This window comes from Amblyomma mixtum, chromosome 3 (assembly GCF_055824585.1).
Source record: "Amblyomma mixtum isolate Tamu chromosome 3, ASM5582458v1, whole genome shotgun sequence".
In the NCBI taxonomy this organism is placed as follows: Eukaryota; Metazoa; Arthropoda; class Arachnida; order Ixodida; family Ixodidae; genus Amblyomma; species Amblyomma mixtum.
Genome location: NC_143014.1, coordinates 218,529,000 through 218,550,916, shown reverse-complemented (window position 1 = coordinate 218,550,916; position 21,917 = coordinate 218,529,000). Strand labels below are relative to the sequence as shown.

The 21,917-nt window shown below is 44.1% G+C and overlaps 1 protein-coding gene, 1 long non-coding RNA gene and 1 other non-coding gene across 7 annotated transcripts in view; 2 read left to right on the top strand and 1 right to left on the bottom strand.

Moving 5' to 3' along the window:
* The window catches only part of LOC149353711 (nose resistant to fluoxetine protein 6-like), a 45,368-nt gene extending 40,763 nt beyond the window's left edge, over nucleotides 1-4,605 (top strand). The window contains exons 14-15 of the mRNA XM_089582749.1: nucleotides 1,205-1,347; nucleotides 2,603-4,605. Coding sequence (XP_089438875.1) covers nucleotides 1,205-1,347; nucleotides 2,603-2,848 — 389 coding nt within the window. The 3' untranslated portion in view covers nucleotides 2,849-4,605. The remainder of the gene's footprint in view (nucleotides 1-1,204; nucleotides 1,348-2,602) is intronic.
* Nucleotides 1-21,917, bottom strand: part of LOC149353708 (uncharacterized) — a 163,702-nt gene that overhangs the window by 107,035 nt on the left and 34,750 nt on the right. The window contains exons 2-4 of one of the 5 annotated variants that reach the window (XR_016291036.1): nucleotides 12,589-12,722; nucleotides 1,384-1,443; nucleotides 1,098-1,302 (exon numbers count right to left, since the gene is read on the bottom strand). The exons of 2 other annotated variants lie outside the window; for them this stretch is intronic. This is a non-coding gene — a long non-coding RNA (uncharacterized LOC149353708). Of the gene's footprint in view, nucleotides 1-1,097; nucleotides 1,303-1,383; nucleotides 1,444-2,241; nucleotides 2,807-12,588; nucleotides 12,723-21,917 lie in introns of those variants that run through there. 2 more of the 5 variants (XR_016291034.1, XR_016291037.1) reach the window with 2 other exon arrangements.
* Nucleotides 15,158-15,229, top strand: TRNAG-UCC (transfer RNA glycine (anticodon UCC)). The gene has a single exon. It is a non-coding gene; the product is annotated as a tRNA-Gly (tRNA).

Sequence of the window (21,917 nt, the reverse complement as noted above, 5' to 3'; positions counted from 1 at the left end):
TCCGCCCCCCGTGGAAGGAGCGCCGACCTCTGAGCGCGCAAAAAGTGAAGAGAAAAGAGTGAAAGACATGAAGATGCTGAAATTGAAATCTTGACTACAGATAGCTCAGCTTCTACAAAATACATTAAAAAAATTTACTGGAGGCTATTAGTGAGGCGGCATTCTTTAACAGCTCTGGAAAAACGCAACTTCATTGGCAGCCCCTTTCAGAGCCCCTTTAAGGCATTTCAGAAAGGCCATTTGTGGCTGCATCAAATGTGAGGCGGTATTCTTCAAAACACAGCGCAGTTTGTAAGCGGAACGCTATGTTGTAATCAGCTTCTTGCTGGTACTGTGACTTGGCACCTTATATGCAATAGGGGTAAACTTTCTGTGAAGGCAAAGGCATGCGTGATGCAGTCCTTGCCAAAAGAATGAACGTCAGTATGCCTGTGCACTTTTTTTTATCCGGAGTCGCTGTCACAACAGGGAGGAGTGAAAAACCAATATACTTTGAATCACGTCTTTTAAATCTTGTAGCTTTCTCTTCTGAAGGAAGTCCGGGACACCGAACTCTTTCAAAGATTTTCTCAAGTCGGTAGAACACCGACTCCGAGAAATTGATGAAACTGCAGTGAACGCATCCCTGCCGAACTTTTAAATTTAAAATATTTACTTCTTTGATGAGGGGCTTAACGACTGCAATAAATCTTTGAGGATTCCTCACGAATTGTGAACAAAAGAAAAACTTATATATAGAACTGAAGATTTTTGCGATCTGGCCGTAACAGCTACTCACGGTTGCTAGCTCTTACTAATAATCACCGAGAGCCCCTTCCTCGTAAAGGCAGCATGCGACAATCTTCTAAATGGTATACCAGTATAGGCAGTTGTATGATAACGACGCTTACTGGCTTACTCACAACATCCATGATAACATTGTTACGTTCCTGGGTTCAAACTTCGTTAGCCACATGAATTTGAGAGTGACGAGCAAAGAGACGCTGGATTCTCTTTGCCATTGTTGGTGCTGAAGCAAAATGCGATATAAATGCGATCTTACATCAAGGGTGCAAAATATCCGTGGCGTACGCTGCGCATTCATTAGGCCTACTTACCAGTGGACGGACTTCGTGTTCCGTGAATCATCAGTATAAAAAAACATTGGGCGGTTCTAATAATGCACGACGAACTTTCTTGCTAACCGTCGGCCCATTTGTCGTAGGTTTCGTGTCCAAGTTCCTGTCGTGGGCCCCATTTGCGCCTCTCAGCCGCATCTCCTTTGCGGTGTACCTCATTCATTTTCCATTCCTCGAGGTCCTGCTGCACACGTCCAGAGAGCGCCTTTACTACTCGCACTTCAATCAGGTAACGTCCTGCGTGCCATGTTTTTTCTGCTTTTACCTGCAGGTCTCTCTTAGCAGCAGTCGCGTTGGTCAGTTAAATGAGTGATGAGTGCCTCTCCTGAAAAAAAAAAGAATTTTTATCCAAGGACGAAAATGGTCGCGAGTAACAGCATTACCTATTCGGTACGAAAGAAGAAAAAAAATGATTGAATCCCAGAAATTGAGAGAATGTGAGCCATATAACTACTGAAATGCAGAAACATTAGCAGCATCAGTCAGTTTTTGAATGAAAAGCAGACTAACGATGGGTTCATTTGGCCCATCAACCAGTAAACACGCTAAAGTAATCCTAAAAATGCCACCATAGATTATCAAAGTTCGTTGAAAGTATCTCAATTTTTGTGTGATCAAGCCCCAAAAGTTCTGGCTAGCGCAATATTTCAAACCCGTGGATGAAGTTGTGGAGAAGGGAAAGCCACGTTCATTAGAATGTTATGAAATATGTGTAGGCAACACATCAGCACACATCCCTACAGACGCCGAGGTTTGCCAAGACTCACCTCGCTTTTGTCAGGCAAATTGCTTGCCAATTTATTGAGCCTTTTTTCTGTATTAATATTAATACTAATTAGTCGATATTGTATCCATTAACAGGCACAGCCAAGGTACACAGAACAATCACGTATGTAAAAAAAATTTGAACGCACAAAAGAAGGACATAAAAATATCAGCGTCGTGATATCATTGGGGTTACATGACACATGACATAATAACTGTACGCGTTTTACAGGGTTGCAGGTACGAACGTTTAAAGCGAGAAAAAAGCATTCTGGTGCAGGAGCCTTTTTTTTTGTTCTTTAAAACAGATTGACTCTGCGATATAAGAACAACTAGGCCTTGAAGATTTGTAGAACAAAACCAGTTTTCTCTCCTAATTGATCAATACTCTAGATTGCACATTCTAAGCATTCTGGCATACTCCTAGCAAAGTCTATGTGTGTCTACTACTGTAAAAAGTTTATTCTTTTTGTTCCACGTTACGGTCGCCGCAGTGACATTCAGGAAGCGCTGTACAAAAGCGCGCATGCAGAGCGGATCAGATCGTCCATGGTTTGCGGCAGGAAAACAAATCTCAGTTCAATCATACTGCAGCGCTTCTTTCTTTCCCAGCGCCGTAAACTGTGCTTTTGATATTCAGGATTTTACTGCTAAGAATCTCTTGCTGAAAGAAATGCGCTTTTGTGGCTTACATTTTATTATTCCCAACATGAATGCAGGTAACACTGTTCTTCGCGGTGATGGTGTGGAGCTACATTCTGGCCTATTTCTCGTACCTCGTGTGTGATGGCCCCACTGCCAATCTCGACAAGCTGCTGTTCGGTTCCTCAACCCGACCGCGCACTGAAAACAGCGCGCCTGCAACAAACCCGAAGATCAGCAACGGATCTCGAGAGGCCGTCTTCGAAATCCCGCGCATTGTTCTGGAAAACGACGAAAAGAAAGTGGTCAACGGAATTCAATAGCTAACCCAGAGCCCAGTGCATTGCTGTGCACTGGGCATCATCAGCTCCAACTCTAAGAGTCAGTTGCCAGCATAATGGTATCCGGGGAGCTACCGGTGATCCCCTGCCAGTGAACAGAGTGATGCAAGAAGATCACTGACTCACCTCTTGATCGGAAAATGAACGAGGGTGCCTCAAAGAAGAACATTATTTCATCAAAGTTTTGAGCTGATATTGCAGAGTAGTCTTGCGTGGCGGATTTAGAAATGCAGACCCCGACACTTACAACGAAATGTGTCTAGTGGCTTCTGAGAATCTGACATCTTTCTAATTCGCACTTCTTACATTTTAGACAGCATCCTGTAAAAAGTGCACCCGCCGTCGGTGAGACACGCAAAGTTTTCATTTCGTCAGTTCCAACCTCTGCCGGCGACCTCATTGCCATCCAGTTACTGACATTGCTGCCGGTGCTGTGAATGATTGGGAACAGCTTGTGCGATGTCCAAGTGCGAACTTTTGTGTGAACGTGAGCTTAGCCCAGTGTAGACTTGCCATTATCTGAACTGAATGGCGACTCTATGTGCAACGTGGGACACCCTCGCGAAGATTCATTTCGTGATTCCCAGGCTGTGGAGTGCACCAACGAACTATTGACTGAACTAGAGCCCGTGTGTCCTACCAGTGTATTTTTGGGCACACATATGTGTCAAATCTGTGGTGCAAAGTGCATCAAACCTGTGACCTCTTTTCCCAAATGTTTCTTTTTTTTGCGAACTGTTTCAATAGTGGTCATTCTCCCAAGCTCGTGAAACCTTCGACTCCCTATCAGCGCTCAGTGCACTGGCTTGATTGTCAGCACTAACTACACTGATACGCTACGCGTGTAGCCTTGTTTCTATCTCCGTTTCAGATTAATTTCGTTCTTCAATGATCAAAACAGCTTTATTTATATAACTTTACTCTCAACTGCCATTTGCTATCTACGTAAATTATACGTAAACTGTAAAACTGCATAGTCAGTCATCAAGCGTTCGTTGTGTTAAAAAAGCGTCTGAACCACCACTCATATTCCTTTTTCTTTTTTGAAGTTTTCTCTCGCTTCTCAGCATCACAGTAAGCTGGAAGCTGGAAAACTCGCTCATTGGCGCCCGCGTGCTGGATCCAGTGTGCTATATGTGACCAGTTGCCGCCGCTGCATGGACGAGCCGTTTGGCAGAATCCTGCGTCTTTCTCTCCGCCTACGTGAGAACGCGTTTAGGACTGGTCTAATGCGGGTTCTCCCGTCGCCTCTGGTAACCAGGGCGTCCAACAATAACGTACTTCTGCGCTTCTCGGCGATGTTACAACCTAGCATGTCAACCAAATTAAAAATGGAGATGGTTTAAATAAGCGCATAAACATGAAAGGTGTGTTAGGAACTGTTTATAAGCAATCATATTCGGCTATTCTTGCACCGCCTAATTCCACTGCGTTTATCAGAAATAGGTTCTGATATTGCCGGCACAGTTAATCCCCTTTGTATGTGTGGCGGAAGCAGATATGCATTCCGTTCGTTTGCTCCTTACATGCTAATTTCCGGTTCCTTGCAGTTGACGTTTATAATGAAGTTGTTAGCTATTAAATTGGTCGTGCTTTCGGTGCCGAAAAGTACTTTTCGTTGTACTTTTATCTAGCAATGCAGACTTTTATATATAATGAGTGGTGTATTGTTCCAAGTTTAAATGATTTGCTGCCCACATTTTGAACTGAGTAATAAAGTATTACTACGCTTTGCAACCACAGTAAACAGTTTTTTTTCTTCTCTTCTTTCTTCCTTCCGCACTTTCAACTACGCCGCAGGAGGTTGTTCTTTTTTTTTTCACTGAACTCAGAGATATGTGAGTGAAGGTTAGATAGTCCAGCTGAATTATTCCTACATACTTTTCTAACGTTTGCTCATCACGCGAAAAAATATGTTCCATCTTCTACCGTTGTTTTCTTGAAACCATTTTTTTAACCGCTCATACCAGACTTTATTCGACTAATGTACAAATTGACTATGCAGTGAGAACTGAAGCAGCTGTGTGCAGAATTGTTTAAAATAACTAGGCAGAGGAAGCGAGACAGAGAGAAGGCAAAAGAAAGAAAAAAGGTGGCAGGTGGAAGTGAAAGAAAGAAAGCAACATATAAAGGATACAACGCAAGACATAAACGCACGGTTACAACTGTACAACCCGTGCAATTTCTTGCTCAACGATGCAAGGACGTGAATGTTGGCGCTCATCAGGCCTCTCATTTACAAAGGTCTTCGCAAGTGTAAGCGCTTTTTATTAACACGGGGCACATGTTCTGGTAAGTCGCAATAACTGCATTGATGGCCCGTCCCATCCTCTCTTTTTTGTGAAAAGTGTTTTGAAAGCCGAGTTTCAGTAACTGAAGCTAACTCTAGCTTTCACAGCTCTAAGCTACTTCACAGAGTTATAGTGCAAGTATGCAGCAGGCGTTTTCTTTTAGCATAATTTTCCACTCCACTGGACATAGACGCAATTTTTAAAATAATTATTCTATACTCTGGAAAGCATCGCAATCATAGTTGTGAAACTTTCCTGAGTGTCCGTGGTATGTTTGTACGGAGCGGAGCGCAGAGCAATGCCTCGCTGGGCGCTATCGTTGTGCGACCAGAGCTATTTAGCGAGGGACAGAAGTCTGAGCACTCAGCAAGAGACGCAATTTTTAAGGTGATTGCGAGTGTTGCGCGCTCCTCGGATTATACTTTAAAGCTTCACTATTTCATAAGCCTCTCGAGAGAGTGTATTTCGCCCTGGAGCCTTGCGCGTCCTATGTTAACATTAACTACGTGGGGTAGTGTCATCATTTTCGAATATCACGAACCAAGAATCATATCTGAACTCATTGCCATATGTCATTTTTTATGATAAAATGGATGTTTAGGGCGTGGGCCATCGGATCGTCGCCATCAGATCCCACCACTTCTCCAACCCTCCTCCTTGATCTTGGCGTGCTCAGTCAGAGTCACACTAAAATCACCTACCTATGGTGTGGAAAGCTAGTGTATTTCCAACATAAAGTGGCTCTTCCTCTCCGGCTCATCTGCGCTATCAATTTTCGCGCACTATGAAAAGGAGAATAAATAACAGGGTTGTTACGAAGGTTCGGTAAGAGTGAGGGGTAGTCCTTTATGAAAGCACGCTATTCGGCCATTAGTTTTGTCTCTGCTTCAAATCATCTAAAATTATCGTGTAGCACTTTATCTGCGGAACTATAGATCATGAAGAGATCACATCCATCCATCTATCAAGCTTCTTGCACGACAGCTATGTGATCTTCATTGTCATCGTTATGACAAAAAATGCTTCTAGGAGGTATTTTTCCTATCATTTTTAAGGGAGTCAAAGCATTTGAGGTTTTTGAAGTATCGAGTGCAGCATGAAGTCAAACTACCGCCCCATAACTCCTCTTCCCGTTTCAGTAGGCGCATAGTGATTATAATGCTTGACGGTTCCTTGATGCACGACTATTATTAATTATATACTCATGATATTTTGTCAATTTGTCGTCATGTTTCTAGAAACCTAGCGCTGATACAATAAACAGATATTGTTATTCATTCGTTCGATGCATAACCCTTGGCAAATGCTGAGCTGGTAAATTTTCCTAAAGCTTTCTATATATGTAAGCGTATATAATTTGTCTCACAAAATAAGAATGCCCATGATTTTGCGCCTTTACTTTGACGGGTTTTAAGTACCTACATTACGGACCGTACTTATACAGTCATGTTTGATGACCGTCTTCATGAGCCGATATCCTTACCTCGAAAGCACGTAGTTCTATTTAGGTTAGCAACTCTTTCACATGTTAATGGCTCACCTGTGTGGCTTAAATGATACAGGTGTGGACTTTACGTTGATACCATCAGGTTATTTTCTACTGTTAGTAATAAATAGGGCTTAATGTCGGCTTTGAATGCTCACCTGGGTTTGCAAGAATCGTTTGAAGTTGCTCCTAAAATATAGTTTTACGTCTGTTTTTTTTATCTAAACAACCAACTACTATGATGTTCCTCTACCTAGACACATTACGCCAACTCCTAAAATTCCGGCAGTTCTTGGAGTTAATTATCGAACTATAAGACACCACGTTGATATGAAACACTCTGCTAAACCTCCCTTTCCCCTACATACGCTATTTAGGCTATCTTACTACTTGGGACAAAGAAGCATTCAAATACTTTACTATAATTTATTCACAGTCCTCTAAACTAATCTCCATCGTCGTAGGCACTAATACACATTGCCAATCTATCAAATCGAGGAGTGCGAATAATTAACTTGAGTCATTTCAGAGCGTCAGCTATTCGTTTATTCTGAGTGCACATTGAAAACCAATGGTGCCTGAAATTACATAGCGGTTCATTGTGGCGAACCGTAAATCCGTTCCCACGTTTTAGGCGCGTTAGAAATCCAATATACCTTATACGCAAGTTCTTCCATATACTGTGATTTGAACATTCATCATTAATCAAAAGAAAACATTCGCCACAGCTCTGTCTGGTTAGGAAAAGGTATTTAGTTTATGTTAGAAAATAACGCCAACCAAAAACTGAAAAAAAAATGGGAAAACACGTTTGAGAGTCCACTCGGTTCCTTCATCACGTGTGACTACCGGCGAGTTGCAGCTTGCCTTTTTAAGCCCTCGTTGATTCATCCGTCGGGCCACTGGCCGTGGGCCGTGGATATAAGACGGGAGAAGAGTTTCTAGGGAGCGGTTAACATTTCCCCTGAGTCGGCTGAATATGACGAAAGCCGTCCGCGCGGGCGCGGTTCGATGTCCAGCACAATGGTCCCTTCGAAGTGATCAGATGCTTCGCAGTGTACCGCCACCGCGCTTAGAACCTGTTTATTTCTTTGACACCCGCTTTGTGCTGCTTCATTCTTTCAAGGAAGCTCTTGGTTTCGCCAATGTACGACGCCGAGCACTTCGAGCAGAGATCTTATATACCACGCATTGAGCCTTCTCCTTCGGGTGACGGTGGGAACATTGCGCTGGACACCGAGCCGCGCCCACGTAGAAGTCTCTTACTTGAGTCATGGCTTACTCAGCAGACTCCGGGAAATGTTAACCTCTTCCTAGCAATCCTCCCCTCTCTTACACCCATGGCATACGGCCAGTGACCCGACGGTTGAATCAACGGAGGCGTAAAAGACAAGCTGCAATTAGCCCGCAGTCACAGCTGATGAAGGAAACGAGTATGTTCTGAAACATCGCGGTTTTTTTAGTTTTAGGTTGCAGCTATTCCCACGAATGTTTGTAGTGTTTGTTTGTTCACTTTTCAGAACTGTCGGCACACCGCTTTATTGCTTTGTTTGTGATGAAAGACGCGCCTAGATTTATCTACATTGATCGCATCCAGGCGGAGCCGTTTCTATGTTGTTCTAGAGTGTTCTAGTAACTTTCCAAGCTTTACCTCGAAAGTTTGCTATAAGCTTTAAAAAAAACATGGCCGAGAGCGGTCGGCATTCTGTTCGACGACCGCTGAGCACGCTTGTTGCTACGCCGCCGCCGAGTGATTCAGTTCTTTGCGGGCACAAGTCAGCCCAAATAAAGAGTTTCGTTTAGGAACCATTCTCGCTGTTTTCCTGTTCGCCGGGCTCCAGTCACCACTACGCGACATTCTTTTGTAACTTCTATTAAAATCCTTCATTAATGTCTTCGCTTCATCTCAAGTCATTATTGTACGTTGCTAAAGCTCGTAATAAATACGTTGATCTTAGCGTTCATTCGCCATGTCCGCCGAATAACTTTTCGAACAGACTTCTTAATAAGGGAGTAATTACTCAATCACATCCACCCGAGAGCGGTCATACGGCTAAAAAGGAAAGCTGTACAGCTTTCTCAGAAACTTCGTAGTTAAACAAATATTCATCCAGATCCGGAGTTTGAACCCGGGACCACCGCGTCACCGCAGCAGTCGCTCTAGCAATTGAGCCTACCGGGACGGCAAGCTTATGGTAGGGCGACAGCGAATTGATCAGTAACTCGAAGTGGGAACTGTGTTGGTGAAATGTTTTACGGGAATCCCCGAAGGTGGAGTAGATTTGTAATAAGGGAGTAATTTATAATTCATGGTGAAAACAGCGCGGGAAAAACGAACGGACGACGAAAGACACAACACAAGCGCTGACTCGCAACTGGTTTTTAATGGAAGAAAACATCCTTTAAATGCTTTCCTAATCAGAGAAACATCAAAGGTGAAAGAACACAACCAAAAAACCTGATCAAACATGACGGTGACAAGACGCACACACCATCTCTGTGGCGCATGCGCGTGAGACAGTTAGATGTCTCTTCCGGATAAACACGAGAGCTCTTTATCATTAAGATCAATGGAAGGATCGCTGATGCACCCGCCACTGTTATCGTGAATATGAAATGCCTCTATAATTTCACGTGTTAATCGATCTTTATGCCTGGCGAGGATGACGGTGTTAGAGAAAAGAGGAGTGCATGTGCCTTCCTTCCAATGACGGGCAAGATTGCATGAAGAATCATTGGACCGGGAATTGTAATGTTCACTCAAAAGAACATTTATGCATCGCCCCGTCTGGCCTATGTAAACAGCTCCGCAAGTACAAGGGATCCTGTGTTCTTTCACCTTTGATGTTTCCCTGATTAGGAAAGCATTTAAAGGATGTTTTCTTACATTAAAAATCAGTTGCGAGTCAGCGCTTGTGTTGTGTCTTTCGTCGTCCGTTCGTTTTTCCAGCGCTGTTTTCACCATGAATCATTAACAACTAGCCCAAATCGCAGCCTTAATTAATAATTCGCATGTACAGCGAATCCACGGATACTAAAATGTTACGGCTTCGACGTATAATAATGTTTTACCGAGCGTCAAACAATACCTAATCTGGAAAAACAATGCCATTACTTCCGGCAAAATTCCACGGTGAATATGCTTTTATGGCTGTCGACAAAGTGGTATTTCCGCATGTCAGCAGCACTGAGAAATCCATGTAACGAAAGTGTAACGCCTTTTTTTGTTTTCACCTCAAAAAAAGAAAAGTACCGCGTTGCTTTAAGACGATTGCAGCGGCCCTACCACTGACAACATTGTTAAGCAACGCGAAGTGGGCGTGCGGAATTCTTGCATCACCGCACCGTACGCAGATGACCTCGAAGAAGTAATTTTCTCATCTTCCATAGTGATGCCAGGGTTGGGATGTGCTTCGCGGAAGATGCAGCAAGCAACACCCTCAATTCACTCCCCTAGACGTCAATTTCTCTGTGAGAGGGTTCACCAGTGGCAGTGTCCATAGGAAATACATGGGAACTTTCAGAAGCTATACCGTGTCTAAACATGGCTCGTATTTCATGAGGTTTGTGGCAGCGTTTTCTTCTTTAGTGAACAGAGGAAATGTTGCGGGTAGATTTTATTGTTTAAGTTTCATTTTTTTACCAATTAGACGCAAAGTTCCAGAAAAATGGTGCTTTTAGATATGTCGAACTTTCATGTCATCTCGGGAAAAAAATAAGCCAAATATCAAAATTTCGTCCGCAACATTTCCTCCATTTTTCTTTCTTGATTGTTAAGCCTCAATTTTTATTCATATCGAACCTAGTGTTTGCGTTTTACAGGCTCTGAAAGTTGTGTATGTATTCTGTATATTGATTTGAATTTCGCGCTAAAATTTTACTAGTGCGACGTGGCTCCACCTGGCGACAAATTATTTTGACGCTACTACACTCTACCACCAACTTGTTGGTTGTCTGTGTTCGTGCGCACACTTTTTTGTTAGAACCTGGACTAACTTGATTTCTTTCTTTCCTTTTTTTCTTGCTTGGGCTGTATTTCAAAAGGATTTTTGCTTTTCTTTTTTTCTCGAGCTTGTGGTCCGAAAAGGAAGCGGTATGCAAGGCCCCACCCAAAAGCACCTCCCCCCCCCCCCCCCCCCCCCGCAGCACACAGTAAGGCATTGTTTGCACCAAAGCACACCTGAGTCGAGTTATCGGGTCAAAAACTGGTTACTGGGTTCATGTAAACGCGCCGAGTCGAGTCAAGGGGTCGGGACCATTACACTCCGACGCAAGGGGTAGGTTGACTCAACTCCACCCTGCCCCGATGTGCTTGTAAACGCTGCCGGGCCGAAAAAACGGAGGGGAGAGGATAAATGCAAACTTGTTTTTCACTTGGGCCGCCGCACCTCCGAAGCAGCGGTGGTGTGTCTCAATCTTGGTTGCTACCACTGCTCGCTCGCAATGCGGTGCTCGACGCTTGGTGTCGCTGCTGATGAACCGGTCTCGACAAGCTAAAATCGAGTTCATGTAAATACGCGTTGGTCGAGTTGGGTTGACTTCGCTCAGCCCGACCCCCGACTCAACCTGGCGTTATTGGTTCATGTAAACAGAGCTAAGCAAGAACTCGCTTATGCAATGCCAAAGTTTGCGTTCAGTCACCATGCATAGCTACAGGACGCTCTCGGTGCTTTTGCAAACCACACCTCTCGTCCTTTTAAGTTTTATGCAACTTTTATCTGCTTGGTGCCTTGTTAGTGCTGAGAAACGGAAGATGGGTGTTCGGCGCTGGGAAGGCTCGTACGAGACTAGGCAAAGTAAGCTACCGGCTGTCACTACAACCGAGGACATGCTTCTGTAGCTATGTAAGGAAGGCTACGCGGGAATGGGAAGAAAACCAGTCATAAGGCCTTCTGGTAGAAGCTCCTTTCTTTCCTTTTATTTAGAGACTGACTACATAGGTGTTCAACACAATGGAACCTTTTCCGGGTAATGTCCTGGGGATGCACCAAGCCTCTCTTCCTACATTTAAGCCGACCACACCTGTCTGCTCAGGCGAAACCAGTAACCCCACCCTACCATTGTAAAAGAATTTTCGCAGAAAAGACTCCAGGAAGCTTAGGCAACCCAAACCGGAAACGCTAAATTTGTGGGTTACTGGGAATTGGTCCATTGTATGACCCCCACATCCTTCTGTGCTCAATGGCTTGAGAGCGGCTAACTTTTTTGTGCTTCGGTCCCCGGAACCTTGGCGGCATACCTACAGAAAGTTCTGGGCTCTACTTTTTATACGCGGAAGAACGAATACTTTCGTGCCGCGGTTTAGTTTACACACCTGGAGGGGCAATAGAACCTCCCTCCTTTTTGGGGTACTCAGTGCTGCCATCTATCGACAGAAAAAGTTCACATCTGAGTTGCCTTGTAGCTGGTGAACCCTCTTAAAAAGTGGGAACGGGTGCCTTATACGCTTGTGAGAGGCCATGGGACAGAGGCGGAGAGGGAGAAGGTACCCTTTAATGAACACTGGCGATGTTGACCTATTACAGATGGGCAGACGACACTCACTCAGCGGAACGCTATATACAGTCATGCGCAGCGCGTTAGCGAGCTTGCTCGCTAGTCTACATTCACTCATATGCCTGTTCCTGGTTACCAACCGTTGCAAACAATGCAACAAACCTTGAAGACTTTTATATGGTTCATAGGCATTTTGCAGGTCAAGCCTCGCTTTGCACGTTTTCACTCTCGCATATTAATGGTCATCGTAGATTATTACGCGAAAATTTTGCTGCCATGGCAGGTGTCTCGTTTCTAACTATCTGCGGCGTTCTGCGCACGCTCCACTCTCAGTCTCATTAGCGATGGCGCCCAATTCCACCGACAAAAAAAATATCGGTGGACGGGCGCCTGAATTGGTGTAACGTGGCTTTGCAAATAATTTGTTTGACCCGGACACTGTGGCCCACCGTGTTCTGCCAACGGCCGCTGTTTTCCCTGCTCACGTTTGCTTCTGTTTTCATCCTCACAGGATGGGCCGGCTGCCAAGTTGCACAACTTTATGCCGCCTGTCTTTGTCGAGGCTTTTGATTTCCTTCTGTTCCTGCGCGAGAAATGCACAAATTATCATAGCCTCCATGTGATTTCCTCTACGTAACCACACATCCTGGATGGATATGTTATCCATCCATCGTCCGCTTACCGACTGCCACGACGGTCCTTCCTGGTCTTGCCAAACGGCAGCAAGGGTGCTTAAGAGGAAGTTAAGGGGTCGTTCTTTCTAGCGCGATGACATGCCCCGCCAACCAGTGGCTCCACTGATGCTATGCACTATTTTGTTTTTTCTTCCGAAACAGCTGCCCTCTTTGCAGCGACTTTAAGGGAGCCCGATAGTTCGTGGAGCGCCCGGATAATCGAAAATGCTGCAGCATTTTGGCAGCCATCATATAAAAATTCATGAAGAGAAAATATTTTGTGATGTTCGTACGCCAGCGCTCAAAAAAAGTTCGCTTTGGAAGAGCGACAGTAAGCAAACGCATCATCTACAGACGATTTTAACGAAAACATTTATAAATATTTTTGGCATCGCAGCCAAAAATGAGAGTTGCCAAAGTGCACATGCGTTTTGTGTCCCATTACTAGCAGAAATTATGATTTCGTTATTTCGCGAAAGAAGATTAGCTCTGACGGTCAACCGCAGCAGTGCAATAATCGGGGAGCTAAGTATGTAAAGTTTAAAGGCCCTAATCTTGCACATGGGTTGTGAGGGACGCTGTTGCGGAGGCCTTCCGATTAATTTCGACAAACTACGGCTCCTTAACGTGCCCTGACATTGCACAGCATACGGGGGCGTTTTTCTATTTCGGTTCCATTGAATTGCAACCACCGCGGCCGTGATTCGATCCCACGACCTTGGGCTCAGCAGCCGAGCACCGTAACCACATCACACTGTCGTGCTTTGCCGAAATTACAGTGTTTACTGTTTGCGCTAGTGTGTACATTTGCTTCCTCTAAGTGGTCGAAGAAACTAATCCACTTGTTACAGCCTGCAGCGTTCCCAGAATTATTAGCTCGGCAGCTGCTAAGAATTTATTGTACTTTTGTTTTCTAGTAATACACAAAATTTGCATTGCTAGAAGCTCTAAAAAAAACGCTATGCACCGAAGGAACATGGCCAAGGGAAATTTGCCATAAAATTGGAGAACTTAAGAAAAGCAAAACAAATAAATTCCCACTGTCAGCAACCTTCTCAAACCTAAATGTGAAATTTGTGCTAACAAATAAAAATAACTAAATTTTAGCACCAATATTTTACAGTGAAGATGTTTAGATGGACAAGAAATCAACAACCGCAGTGTAATGGGAGTCCAAACTAAATTCTAGGGAACGAATAGAAATATTACCTTCCACCTTTGAAAAGTGGCACAGGTCGATGTTGGCTGATGAACTCAGACTATATGTTTCCATTCAGTTAGATTATCTAAATTTACGGTGTATAATAAACGTCTCCAGCTTTGATTCAAGGACACAACCTGCAGTGAGAAAGCCACAGAGCGCCGAATAAAGCGCTTAATCTGCCATAAACTACGGAAAGAAACTACAGAGACAAAGCGTTAAAAACTGACGCACACAACCGGTTCAGTTAATTTGGACGCGTTTATTGCTGAACAGCAACATAAAGAAGAGTATAAGGAAAGTAATGAAAGGAAAAGATCCTGAAAGCATGACACACATCACAAGTTTCGCGTCAAAAACGCGACAGCTGTCACTCTGCGCAACAGCGTCTGACAATTCCGTCCGTTATGAACTGAATCCTTTGTCAAGAATGTTCAGGAACGCAACGTTAGGAGATGCTCAGCCCGGTTCTGTTATTCCACTCTCGTTAGTACAGTAAGTAAAAAAGGCAATCAGCAGTCGCAAAAACGTATTTACCAGGAAGTATACGAAGCCCAGCCTGAGGTCAAATACTGCATTATAAGAGCGTTGCAGGAAATAAACCAAAGTAAAATGCTCGCCCAGTCAACGCGGTACCGCCTCGGAAATGCTCAGTCGCAAAGAAATATTCACACAAAAGCGAAATATGCAGTCATCATGTCGCTGCATACCCAGCCCAATTCCATTATGAACCCAACATAAAGTAATATGGAAGTCAGGAACGAAAAATAAAATCCACAAAACCTAAATACGGAGCGCACACAGTAGGCTATCCGCACGTACACAAGAACAGAGGAAATCTAGGCCATACACGCTCGACACATTTCCTTTTCTTTTTTTTTTTCACTTTACTTTCAAGGCCGAGATATGGCGGCTAGCATAGCCGAGGCATGAAGCAGTTGCGCCGCTGTTCTGCCGACGAAACGCTCGGCTGCGCGGCGGCGTGCTCAAAAAAAGAAAAAAAAAAGTAGAGGAATCAAAAGAAGCACACGCCGATGCCGGATGCGCGTGGCAGAACGCAACCGGTCTGGGCACGCATCCAGTGCACTCTTTTTACAGCCTCTGCAGACGGCAAATCCATCGCAGTGGACTGCCTGAACGTCCGCGTCGGTGGTATAGTGGTTAGCATAGCTGCCTTCCAAGCAGTTGACCCGGGTTCGATTCCCGGCCGACGCATGTGTTTTTTTTTTCTTTTTCGTTATTTACTATGTCTGGAGATGGTTCATTTAACTTTAAATATTCGTTGCCACTGTCATCTATATCAGGAGACACGTTTCAAAATAAATGTGATCACTTCACTCTAGTGCTGCCGTAGCATTTGGAAGAAAATATATCCGGAATGCATGCATTGCATTTTAAAACGAATTATCCACTTGACAGGCTACGTACACCATCGTGTACAAAATGAACTCGCAGCTTTCCCTTTGCAGTGCGCTCCACCTAGCAGTGATTTTTTTTTGTTTCATGTGAGTTTCGCATCCTCGCTGTCCTAAATAAGGCGGTTTTTATGCCAAGTGGAGAACTCAGTAAATAATATTTCGCAATACAGTACGCTGTTCAGCATGTCGGCCACTATTTTTCTGCACATACATGTTGCCGCAAGTAGTACATCAATTTTTGTTTTCAATTTGAAGCGTAATGTGCATCTGGGAAGTAGAAATTATTTCCACAATCTTTCGGGTATTTATGTGATGCTTCTTTATGACTTTTGTCATGACACTATGTCTTTATTATGATATGAAATATGACATGTTTCTCCCAAAATTTAACCCCTAGTATTTTTTCCTGCGAATTAAAAAATTCTTTTGCTTAAGTAATGAATGCACTAGTTAGGCAAAAGACTATTTCTTTTCCACGGAACCAAAAAATGGCGCTTGAAAGGGATAGAAGATGTCACTGCGTTGTTATTAAAAAAAAACTGCATACTATAGTGCATACTCCTAGGACTGGAGGCTAAGCCGTCTAGAACCAATGTTTTCTATTTGAGCGATAAACATAACCAATAGACTTCCAAGCCCGGGTTCACTTAAGAACCAATCGTTGTGTGTGCCTTATACAAGAGAAAAGTGATTGCACTATTGACTACATGACTAACCGGTACATCCTGTGACATATTGTAAATTGAAAACAGTTAACATGATTGTATATATTTTTTTCCTTTTTATAATTCCCTGTAACCCAACAGCACGCATCTTAACAACTTTGAAGATACCTTAAGATTGTTGTACAGTTTTTTTTTGTGTTTCTTTTAACATGCCAGCAAGTGTAATGGCGACCGCTACATTTATTGTATTTGTTTATTTTATGTGTGTGTGTGCCGAATGCAGTTTGCTTACCCCAGGGAGGAAGGCCCTCGTCAGGCACCACGCCTTTTGGCCTCCTTCCTGAAGTGTATGAGACACACTTCGAATAAATACTTTTCAAACTTCAAACTTTTCAAACTTATCTCTCCTTTGTCCCCGTATTTTTGGTTGTTTTTTCATAAGCATGTACCAACTAACCCAGATTTCAACTTTCCTTCACTTAGAACGTTTTAGTTTACACGGCTAAACATAAAAGCATTGATTGCTGCCTTACTATTCAAGTCGGCACTCTAAGTAGCATACACTTGAGAAACTTTTGGCGTTTTTTTACATTTTGAGGTTAAACAGATTTTGCATATATTCAAGTTACACGCCATGGGGCAGAAAAATAGGTCTGTTAAAAAGAATAATTTCTGGGATGTTTACTCTTTTATTCGGTGGGTAAACAGTTGTAGGGACGACCATATATCGCGTCATCTTTACTGCAACAGCGATCGAGAAAGTAAAAGAGCCATTCACGCGAAATGCAAACGAATAAGGTACGCACAATGCTAACCACATATGAAGTCGCCGTCACGCTGCAACGCTTCTTCCCTACGAGGTCGCTTTATTCCCCATGTGGAGGCAGTAACGTCGAACAACGATCACCGCCCTTCCCCTTTTCCTTCAACTCTATGTACCTGTTGACCTCTGTACTCTACCGCTCTCCGCTTTCTTTCAGTTAACCTCATCATGCGGTCCCCTGTCCAAACTTTTTGAGGACGCACCTCAAAACGTGGGTATGAAAATTAACTTTTTGGGGGGTGACGAAGCCCATTCCATTTAGTTGTTTTTGAAAATTCAGGCATGTTTGAGAGCTCAAGCCCGACTTGAATCTCCACCCACCGCCTGTGGGAGGCGCCCACAATGCACAAGCTTGATTGGTCACTTTAATTTTGCCTGGCACCGAGACATCATTCAATAGGGTTACCTGGAGGGTTGGTGCTGAGTTCAGAATGGCGAGAAAACTTGGCAATCGCATTCGCAGTGTGCTTTGAATCTATCTTGGGCATTATTTCCCCAAAACTACTGAAATTAAAAAAAAAAAACGTTAGCGTGATTTTACGACTGAAACAGCGGTAAAATTTTGGCGGCATTAGCTCAGTGATAACACCGAAGATGTTCAATATGATACTCGTTGTGGAAGGATTTTTGAAACTGCCCGAAAACGAAGAACAGGTGAAGGGAAAAACCGTCCATTCCCAGTCATATAACAAGAGCGGGTTCATGATTATCACGGGCTATACTGTTTTTCAAATTTTGACGTCGGTTGGGTTCCTCGATTGAATGATATATTTCTGCCACTCTGCCGGACTAGCTGGAAGCTTGTAATAATGCACCAGGTTAACTGAATACAGTTATTAGCGAAGAGATGGTCCAGAGATGAAAGTGCAGGTCTTTCTGAGTTCAGAAGGCGCAGCACAATCGGTGAAACTTGAAAGGCACGTTCACATTCTCGTCGAACACGACGCGGTGCTTTAAAGTGTGACAGCAAACAAGTAAGACTACCGTGTGTTGGCCTTCTCGCTTCCCTTGTGAGAGCAGTAAAAAAGGTAAAGACCACAGTTGTGGTAGCCAAGGAAGGGGGGGGGGGGGCAGTTTAACTATGAAAAAGCGCGTGCTGACTTGTAACATCACGTTCAAGGATATTTTTAGCGAAGTAAAAAATCAGTTGAGGTTGCCAGGCCCTCTATAGCCAATGTGTGTCACCATATCACTGCTTGCTCTACCTTAGGCTAGACTTTTTTTTAAAGGCCCAAGATTTCAAGCGCCGTCTCAAGCGCTGCGTCCGCCGTCCTTGTATTCGTAACAGGATGCGGAGCCTGAAGATGCGCCCACAGCTGCACGACGTCTTGAATAGTCTCCTCACTGTCCCGTCAATGGGGACAGGGGTAATGCCCGGTCTGAACAGATGGCCTGGAGTCACTGGGTGCAATGCCTTGGTTGCAAATTTTATAAAATATATAACTTGCCCGATGCCTCACGATAAAACCTAGTGTAAACATTTAAAAATGTAAAGGTGTTGAACGATCACAAAACCGATGCACTAAATAGTTCCAAACAAGCGCCGGGCTGTTTCAATATTTTCTAAATTTAAAAAAAAATGGCATTTTTTGTAATGGTTCAATATATTTATCGTGAACAGCCACTGAAGAAAGCTACGTAGTGCCAATTTTAAGCTCCCTTACACTTCTTAGCCAAGGGCTCCTTCACCCAGCGATGGGGATGTGAGCGCTACTTACAGTATTAACCAATATTAGCGAAAAATTTTGCTTCTACTGTGAGGGAGCATATGGCCACCTGGCAAAAGTAGGCGATCTAATTTTCAGGCCCACGTGTGTTGCGTCATTCCCTCGGCAAAATCGAAGATCGTGCAGCTGTTATTTCATTTCCCCAATATAGACAGCCGCGTTCCTAAATGCGCACTCTCTTTGAAAACTGATCCTGCGACCTTGAGCCCTCTTCTTTGACACCATAACAGCTGAGTGAACGCTCAAGCAGAGTAATGAATAAAACAGCTGGCGTTGTCGACGATGCTGGGTACCATACAAGATCGGGGCTCACTTTGTAGTCTGAGTGCGGCGCTTCCGACAACTCTGCAGTAAAGCCGAGGTATAAGCTACGCACGCTGTTCAAGAGAGTTTGATGAACCTTATATTGTTCGGTGAACGCCATTGCGAAAGATATGACTGGATCTGAAAGATAACAGCGTTGCTTGCAATTTAGTCATGTGCCCCGATTTTCATTAGGGGTCGTCTCAGTGATCTACTTCGTGTGTGTCCTTCACAGCTGGCACATGCTGCGTATTTGTATGGTCAGCGTGACGCCCGCCGTATACTTGAGCACCGAAGAGCAAAGATATCTACGCTGTTCGTTTGATACAATCATCTGGCCGCTGCAGGTTGAATGGACAACTCAGACTGCATATCCGGTTGAGAGTGTTCGCTACACCACCTTGCGAACGCAGATCGCGGTCTACTTTATGGCAGTTTTGAAGGGGCCAAACTGAGTGCGAAATATCAGTGAAAAAATGAAATAAATTCGCTTACGTCCCAGCAGATTCCAAAGAAATCTTTGGAATGCGTTGAGCGAGAAGAAGATCACATCAGATTAGTAGTGCGATATGGATCTTTGCGACCAATGTGCAGGGGTAAGGGGGAGTCAGGTTTTGTAATTAAATGCGTTGCCATCACACGCCGAAAGAGAGCTTGAGCGCAATCACAAGGACGCGGATAGCGACACGAAGCGTCAACACCTCTGCAGGCGTTTCTCTGCGCATGTCCTTGTGCTAACGCTGGAACACATTTTCTCTCATTATGAGTGACATGAGGTAGCCCCATAATGTGCGTTGCTGATGCGCAGTCGCGGAACACGCAGGTGTCAGTGAGTGCATGCTAGGGCGCTCCATTTTCTAGTAAAACAAAAGTGGATATAGAAGTAGAGCGAGTTGGGCGAGTTGGTAGTACTCAGTGTTGTAGGCGTTACCAAAAAAATATAACTAAATACGTTACTCGTTACGCTAAAAAAAGAAGAACGCGTTACCGCCCTACGTTACCTACAAAAAAAAAGGTAACGCGTTACCGTTACCAAAAAAAAAGCAACGCACGTTACTTTGCCGTTACTCCATGGCCATAAATTTTAATCAGAGCGTCATCGCTGTAACTGTAACTCGTCTTCTCTGCAAAGCTTATTTTCCAACCAAAAGATCTCAAACCCTGCGACACGCTCATATTCTTCAAGCGAATGAAAACTCCGGATGGTCGCGCTCTGCTTGCAGCAGAGTCTAGGCACGAAAAGGAGGGAGGCCGTCCTTTGTCACAGTGCTGTGGGGAGTGCGTTGTTCCTTGTTCTGGCTAGGGGAGAAAGGGTGGGGGGGGGGGTTATATTATGGCTATGAAGAGAGAGAGTTGGAGCGACGGTGTTGTTGAGCAGAAATTTTTTAGAAAGTTTAGTATGAGGTAGCTCACTACTGCCCCCACACGACAAAGGCCCATTTCGTTCTTTTACCTCTACTTCAGTGCTACAGCCGGTTGACTGCAATCCCCTTTTCTGTGCTGTACCATTGCACTCTTTCGACTATAGTGAACTAGAATACATTGGACGGCTCGCTAGTGGCCATGTTGAAGTAAACTGGCGACATTCCTTAGTTTACTCAGAAGAGGGAACTGCTTTCACAAAGAATGCGAGAGTGTCGCCTGGGAACGAGACCTTTTGGTTGGAGAACAAGCTTACGGAGAAACTGACTTACAGATTTCTGCAAATGGTCCATTGGTGGCTTTTCATGCGTCCACTCTTTAGATAAAGAGTTTTGTGTGTGAGTGGTTTGGGGTTGAAGACAAGTGTGTTTTTAGTTGAGTACGTCGTCAATGGCAGGTGTTCCCTGGCATGCATGCAAGCCTCAACAAGGGTCGTCGAGAACACCTGTAGATTTTGTTTATTTGCAACATTATTTTCGGCGTTTTTTTTCTGAAAAAGAAGCGGAGGGGGACAATTGAAATAAAAAGTAAGTAGTACCGTGACACCTCACGTTACCGAAAAATGTTAACGTAAGTACGTTACCCGTTACAGTTCCAAATGGTAACGAGTACATTACTAACTTACCGAAAAAAGTAACGCGTTACCGGTAACGCCGATACTTGTAACGCGTTACCGACAACACTGGTAGTACTCCACTGCAATAAAACTTGTTTCTCACAGATGATGGAGTTGAATTCCTTGACTGAAGTTATTGTCACGGTGCACTATTAGTTTTTGTTGTGTGCCTCCAAAGCTTTTCTTCTTTTCGTACATAAGTCATTACTGCTGGTCATGCGTATGCGCATAAGAAATGTTTTCGATGGAGATTAAAGTCAGTTGAGAGTCAGCGCTCGCCGTGTTTCCTTCTTTTGTTGCAGAAGCAACACTACGCTAGGTGTGAGCGATTTCGCACAGCCCCGAGAGCCCCAACTGCGCATGCGCGAGGAGCGAGCGAGTGTGAGGCAGTTACTGAGTAATTTCCTTTCCTCAAATACAACTTTAATTTTCTTCATTACGGCCCCTTTAGACAAAGTGCTCCCTGAGATGACGCCGCCGCTGCGCTTGCAGCACCGTTGCTTCCGCAATTCTACTCCATTGATTGAACCATAGCCAATTTTTTCTTCGGCCTTGTGTTTTGTGCACTGTTTGTTGTAGTGTGAATTCGGAGGTCATGGGTTCGGTTACCACTGGCGACATGTGGTTGTTTTTTCTTCTACTTTTCTAATATATTATCTTCAACCGATAGCCTGTTCAGCAATATTCTCCATTGATCAACACCACAAAATAAATTCATGTTTTTAAAAAAATCTCCTGTGTCAATTGGCTTCTGAGTGCGTCTGATGGCTGCTCTCATATGTATAACGAGCCCTTCATTCCCCTTCCCATGTTCCCTTGACTGCTTTATATATATATATATATATATATATATATATGCCGCTGCGGTGGCTCAGTGGCTATGGTGCTCGGCTGCTGGCCCGAAAGACGCGGGTTCGATCCCGGCCGCG